Below are 6,000 nucleotides of genomic sequence, written 5' to 3' on the forward strand. Positions count from 1 at the left end.
CTGATAACAGAGGGGAATAAGCTGTCCTGAGTGGTGGTACGCACTTTGAAGCTTCTTTATCTTTTGCCTGACGAGACCAGGGAGAAAAAATTATTGACTGGGTTGGAAAGGTCCTCGATTATTTTGGTTGCATTCCCAATGCAGTGTGAGGTGAGGATGGAGTCAAAGGTGAGGAGTCTGGTCAATGTGATGCACTGGGTTGCATCCACAACTTTTTGCAAAGCAAACTGTGATGCAACCCACCAGTATGCTTTCTTCAGTGCATTTGTAGAAGTTTGTAAGGAACGTTGTAGACATGCCAATTTTCCTCATTTTCCTGAGGATGTAGAAACGTGGTGTGCTTTTTTTGCCTGCCAGCTAAATGTAGTTGGTTCACAATAGGTTGTTGGCATTATTTATGCCTGGGACCTTGAAGCTCTCAACCATTTTAGCACCGTTGATGCTGATTAGGGCATGTACTCCAACACGCTTCCTGAGTCTTGCTGACATTGTGGGTGCAGATGTTGCCCTGATACCATGTTTCTAAGCTGTCTGCCTCCTCCCTGTGCTCCTTTTCATTATTGTTCAGGATCCAGCCCACCACAGTGGTGTCATCTGCAAATTTGTTGATGGAATTAGTGCAGAATTTGGCTGCAAAGTCATGAGTGTAGGGAGAATAGTAGAGGACTGAGAAACATCCTTGCACCTTGTTGAGAATTATTGTCAAGGATGTGTTGTCACCTCTCCTTGTGGTCTATGTGTCAGAAAGTTGAGGATCCTGTGGCCGAATGGAGTGCTGAGTCCCAGATCTAGTAGTTTGGAGATTAGTTTGGATGGCAGTATGGTGTAGAAGGCAGATCAGAGAAAAGGCGGCAGCATATGTCAAGTATAAGGATTTGGAATCGAACAAGTCACTTGAGGTTTACAGACAATGTAGGAGAGAATTTAAGAAGGAAATTCGAAGGGCAAAAAAATGGCATAAAATGATCTTGGCAAGTAGGGATGGCGGTGGAGGCAAATCCGATAGTGGCATTTAAAAGGCTTTTAAGTATGGGGATATGGATCATATGCAGACAGAAGGGATTGGTTTAATTTAACATCATGTTCAGCATGGACATTGTGGGCCAAAGAGCCTGTTACTGTGCTGAGGTTTTTTAAATGATGATGGACATGGATAGGATAGAGCATTTTTCCTAGTCTAGAACTAGAAGGCACAGGTTTAAGGGCAAGGGGGTAAAAATTGCAATTACAACGTTTAAAAAGCATTCGGACTGGCACTAACATAGCAGAGTCATAGAGGGATACAAGCCTAAAGCAGGCAAATAGAATTAGCATAAGGAGGCATCTCAGTCGGCATGGACGAGGTTGACCAAAAGGGGTCCATTTCTGTGCTTTATGAATACGTGATTGAATTATTTCAGATCAGGAAAGAAAGTGCAGAGAATACACAGAACCATGATCACTTGGACAGTGTTGCAAGGCTTTATAAATGCTGATTCCTTGGGGTTTTTTTCACTTAAGCATTGTGTTACTATTATTTTCAGCAGACATCGTTTCCCTTTAAAATAAACCGTCTGATACATCCGGTAAAGTGTCCATTCTTTTGATTTTCATATAATTAAATATATATACAGATTGGTACAGGGCGATGTAACTGAAATATTTTCACTATCTTGCCAGGAGAGCACGGGACAACAAAGGATTATCTCTCTACTTGGAAAGTGATGGGTCGAAGCGGGGGAAGATGGATCCTTCTGGAAAAGGCCTCCTAAACATTTGGAAGAAGCAAATTCAACAACTAAACCGGGTCAGCTCTGAGATGGCAAATGCTATCATCTCCGTCTATCCATCACCAAAGTTACTTACCCAGGTACAAATTACAATGTTTCATGAATGCAATACAGTTGCTGAACTTAATAGCAATTTATTAGAAGAGAATGTGAATGTGTACAATGGACGATTATTGCTAACGGTGTTCCCCAGGAATCTGCACTAAGGCATTGCATTTTTACCATTTTATTTCAATGATCTCATTGATTTGGACGAAAGTGTAGATTTATATTTGAGCTTCCAGATGCATTGAAGGGTAGGAAAATAGTGTAGTAGTCGGCAATGCTGCCACACAGGTCCAGCGATACAGGATCGATCCCAAACTTGGCTTTATCTTCATGGAGATTCCACTTTTCCCATATAACAGTTGGTTTTCCACGGTACTTTGTTTTCTTCCAGGTTCCAAAGATGTGCTGGTTGGTTGGTTAATTGGCAATAGAAAATTACCCCTAGTATAGGTGGTTGGCAGAAGAACAGGGAGTTAATGGACAAGCAAGGGAGAATGGGTTGCAGGGACATTTGGGGTTGATGAGAATGGTCAAAATCATACACGTGCAAACCCAACTCGACTATTTTGGCCTACCTCATTCACCTGATGCCTATTTGCACTAAAACTTCACTTGTAGTGTACACAATATATTGTGTGATCTAACCAATGTTTTGTATAACTGCAACATAAAAGAACATCCAGTACACAAAAAGGCATTTCGGTCCACAATGTCTTTGGCCAACTTGATGTCTAATTAAATTGATCTCCTCTGTATGGATATGATCCATATTCATCTATTTCCTGCATATCCATGTGTCTATCCAAAAGCCTCTTAAATGCTACTATAGTATCTGCTTCCAACACTCTGGCAGCACATTCCAGGTACCTACCACTCTTGCCATTTCATGTTAATCATATTTACCATGTTGCCTTCATCAGTCTTCTAAGTTACCTCCTCGAAAACTCCAACCAGATTTGTGAGACATGATCTTCCCTGCATTTGGGGTGTAGGAGATAACTTGAGGATTCACATGATCAAGGGGAGAGTGTGCAAAGTCCATACAGGCAACACCCTTATTGTTGGGATCAACCAGGTCAATGGAGCTGTGCCTCAGCAGCTGCATCACCATGCCACCAACTTGTGCAAATCTGCCACCCAATTTTTTTGGAAAGGGGTGTGATACAATTCAGCAGAATAAGAGTCATATTACAAGGATGTTTGCATAAATTTGAAATTTCTTTCTTTGCATTAAGACAAAGTATGGTCTGATTGATCTTTCAACGATAAAAGATTTTGTTGGTGTTGATCCAACGAATCAAATTTCTTCTAGTGGAAAAATTTACAGTAAGGGAATATGATTAGAGCTAGGGCATCTAGGAATTAGGAAATAATTCAGAAAACACTCCCACTGGAGTGCCCATCTTTGTCCACTCCTCTCCCCCCCCCCCCCCCCAGCAAAAAAAAAAAGCCTAGGTTACTACTTCAGCTACATAAAACAGTTCAGAAAGAGGCCCTTCGGCCCACCATGACTGTGCTGAACATGATGACTGCATGTGATCCATATCCCTCCATTGCCTGCATATCCATGTGCCTATGTAAAAGCCTCTTGCATGCAGCTATTGTATCAGCTTCCACCACCATCACTGGCAGCATGCTGCAGGCACCCACATCTCTCTGCAAACAAACGAAAGGTGTCCTGCCCTTCTTCTTTAATCAACCCCCTCTCACCTTAAAGCTATGCCCTCTGGTCTTTGACATTTCCACCCTGCAAAGAAAGCTCCATCTTCCTTATCTATTCCTTTTCTGCTGTTTTATGGCAGCTTCACTAAGGTGCCTGAAGCAAATGCTCTAGTTGTTAGATTAGTTTAGCGATACAGCGCGGAACCAGGCCCTTCAGCCCACCATCCATGCTGACCAGCGATACTCGCACATTAACACGACCCTACACACACCAGGGGCAATTTTACATTTTTACCAATCCTATTAACATACAAATCTGTACGTCTTTGATGTGTGGGAGGAAACTGAAGATCTCGGAGAAAACCCACGCAAGTCATGGGGAGAACGTACAAACGCCGCACAGACAATCTTGTTTAATTTGATCATTGTTCTTGTATAACTGATTGCAATAAAATACTGGTAACTGTTTGTCCGTCTGTGCAGGCATACCAGGCATGTAGTTCTGAACCTGAGAAGGAGAAGCTCCTTGCTGACATTCCTGTTCGCCGCGGAGAAGGAGTAACCTCGACAACACGGAGAATTGGGCCTGAGCTGTCGAAACGTGTCTATTTGTTGATGACTACCTTGGAACCAGAACATTTTCTTGAATAATGCAGTAGTAACTTTCTCAAGATCAGAAGCTTCTGAAATGCTTTTGTTTAAATTGTTTCCGTAGACTATCGACATCCTTAATCCCCTCCTGTGACTGGAACATGAGATTGGCTGCTGGTGTGACAGTAGCCAGTCTTGAAGCCTAATTTACTCTGGCAATATTACTGCACAAGCCAAAAGTGATAGGTGTACAGTTGTTTATTATAATGGAGAGTTTGAGAAATGCAATTTTAAAGGACTGATGTGAGTGTAACAGATCTGGAATTCCAAAAACATTCACTCTACCATAATTCCAAGGCACTGTCTGAGTGTTCAGGAGAACGCAGTTTTCTTTATAACATACACTACGTTCGTTAATGAGATCATTCCCCCCCAAGCACGTTGAAGCTGCCATGAAACATCGGGAGAAGTATGCAAGACGTCAGTGTCAGATAGTAAAATCTGAATTTGCACTCCTCATTCTATTATAACTAAATTTGTGTATAAAGTTTGACAGTTTTGATAACTAGTATTTCAATGGCCTGGTGAGTAGCCTTGGCAGGGTCCCCTGGAGGGAAGATCTCATCCATGGTCCTCTGTGATACTGACCTCTACAAACAGATTCTAGCTTAAGATTCTGTTTGCATTAAGTCTACTGATTTTTGGCTATTAAGGCAACTGGAGCACTTCAGATGGCATTGAAGCTTAAAATGTGGGCTGTGGTTCTAATCTTGATGCTTATACACACGAATCCTGATGGAAAATGTGTGGATATAGAAATGTGGTGAGCTCTGGGTAAGGCCAGGCTATAATGCCTTCACACCCGTCATGTATTTATTCAATCAAAAAGTAAAGAATTTGAGTTAGATTATTTAAAAGCAATGAACTGAAACAAGCAAAAATCAGGTTTTCATGAAAAATTGGAAAGAAAGGAAAAGCAAAATTAATGTGGATATGATCTTGTCAGTTAAAATAAAGGTTTTGATTTATTTTTAAGACCTTGCCAAATAATTGCTCTATCATTTCCTTATGTTAAGTTTGATCATGTGGAAGGAAACAAATAAGCTTTATCTTTGTCAGATCTTAAAGTTTCTTACAAATTCTAAGATGATTAGAAGCTGCAATTGATGTTGTTTATGGGCGAGTGGGAGAAATTGATCAGGCCACGGCCTTTCAGTTTTTGCTCTCACACTTTATTTCTAAAATTGCACCAAAAAAAGAGGTTTAGTTCTTGGAGTGTATTTAGACAAGCAATTGGGTCATTATTATAGTACTTGTAATGGGATCGTAGTAATGGTTACTTGATAGTTGGCTTGGACAAAGTAGCCTCAAAAAGCTGTTTCTATGCTAGACTGCTTCTACCCATCTAGCATTAGTGCCTGCAGTTGAAAGGATTGAATGACTTGTTCTGTGAATGTCAACTGATTTCCAGCTAGAAATTAGAAATCTAGGCATATCCCAACTTATGTAATAAACAAGTTTCATAAACTTGCACTTGCATAACAATTCACCATGGGTAGTCCCATCTCCTGAATGACCTGTGTTATTGCAACCAGAGGATGGTGAGGGCTTCCCATCTGCTTCATCAATACAAAAGCATTGCCTTGGACTCACGGCTCTTCCAGTATCAGCTACTGTTGTGCAACACTGGTAAGGTGAGCAAGAACGAGGGAGGTGGTGGAGAGTACTGTAACACCTAGCATTTTCTTCTGGCCATTAACACCGACAGATCTCCCCCACCATGGGCTTTCCACCCCCCTCCCGCTCCATCCTAGTGGCCGTCACTTTGTTCACTTCCCCCTCCTTCCATCTTATGGAAGATGTCGGTGACTGCAGGAGAGGAGGTAGCAGTGGAGGGGGGGAAGCAGACAAAGCAACAGCAGATAGGAAG

The 6,000-nt window shown here is 41.7% G+C and overlaps 1 protein-coding gene across 2 annotated transcripts in view; it reads left to right on the top strand.

Annotated features, from left to right (window-relative positions):
• eme1 (essential meiotic structure-specific endonuclease 1) overlaps window positions 1-5,067 on the top strand; it is a 21,666-nt gene extending 16,599 nt beyond the window's left edge. For both annotated transcript variants that reach the window (XM_078401201.1, XM_078401202.1), the window contains 2 exons: window positions 1,660-1,849; window positions 3,963-5,067. In XM_078401201.1, coding sequence (XP_078257327.1) covers window positions 1,660-1,849; window positions 3,963-4,130 — 358 coding nt within the window. In that variant the 3' untranslated portion in view covers window positions 4,131-5,067. The remainder of the gene's footprint in view (window positions 1-1,659; window positions 1,850-3,962) is intronic.
• The last annotated feature ends 933 nt before the right edge of the window (window positions 5,068-6,000 follow it).

This window comes from Rhinoraja longicauda, chromosome 6 (assembly GCF_053455715.1).
Source record: "Rhinoraja longicauda isolate Sanriku21f chromosome 6, sRhiLon1.1, whole genome shotgun sequence".
NCBI classification, from domain to species: Eukaryota; Metazoa; Chordata; class Chondrichthyes; order Rajiformes; family Arhynchobatidae; genus Rhinoraja; species Rhinoraja longicauda.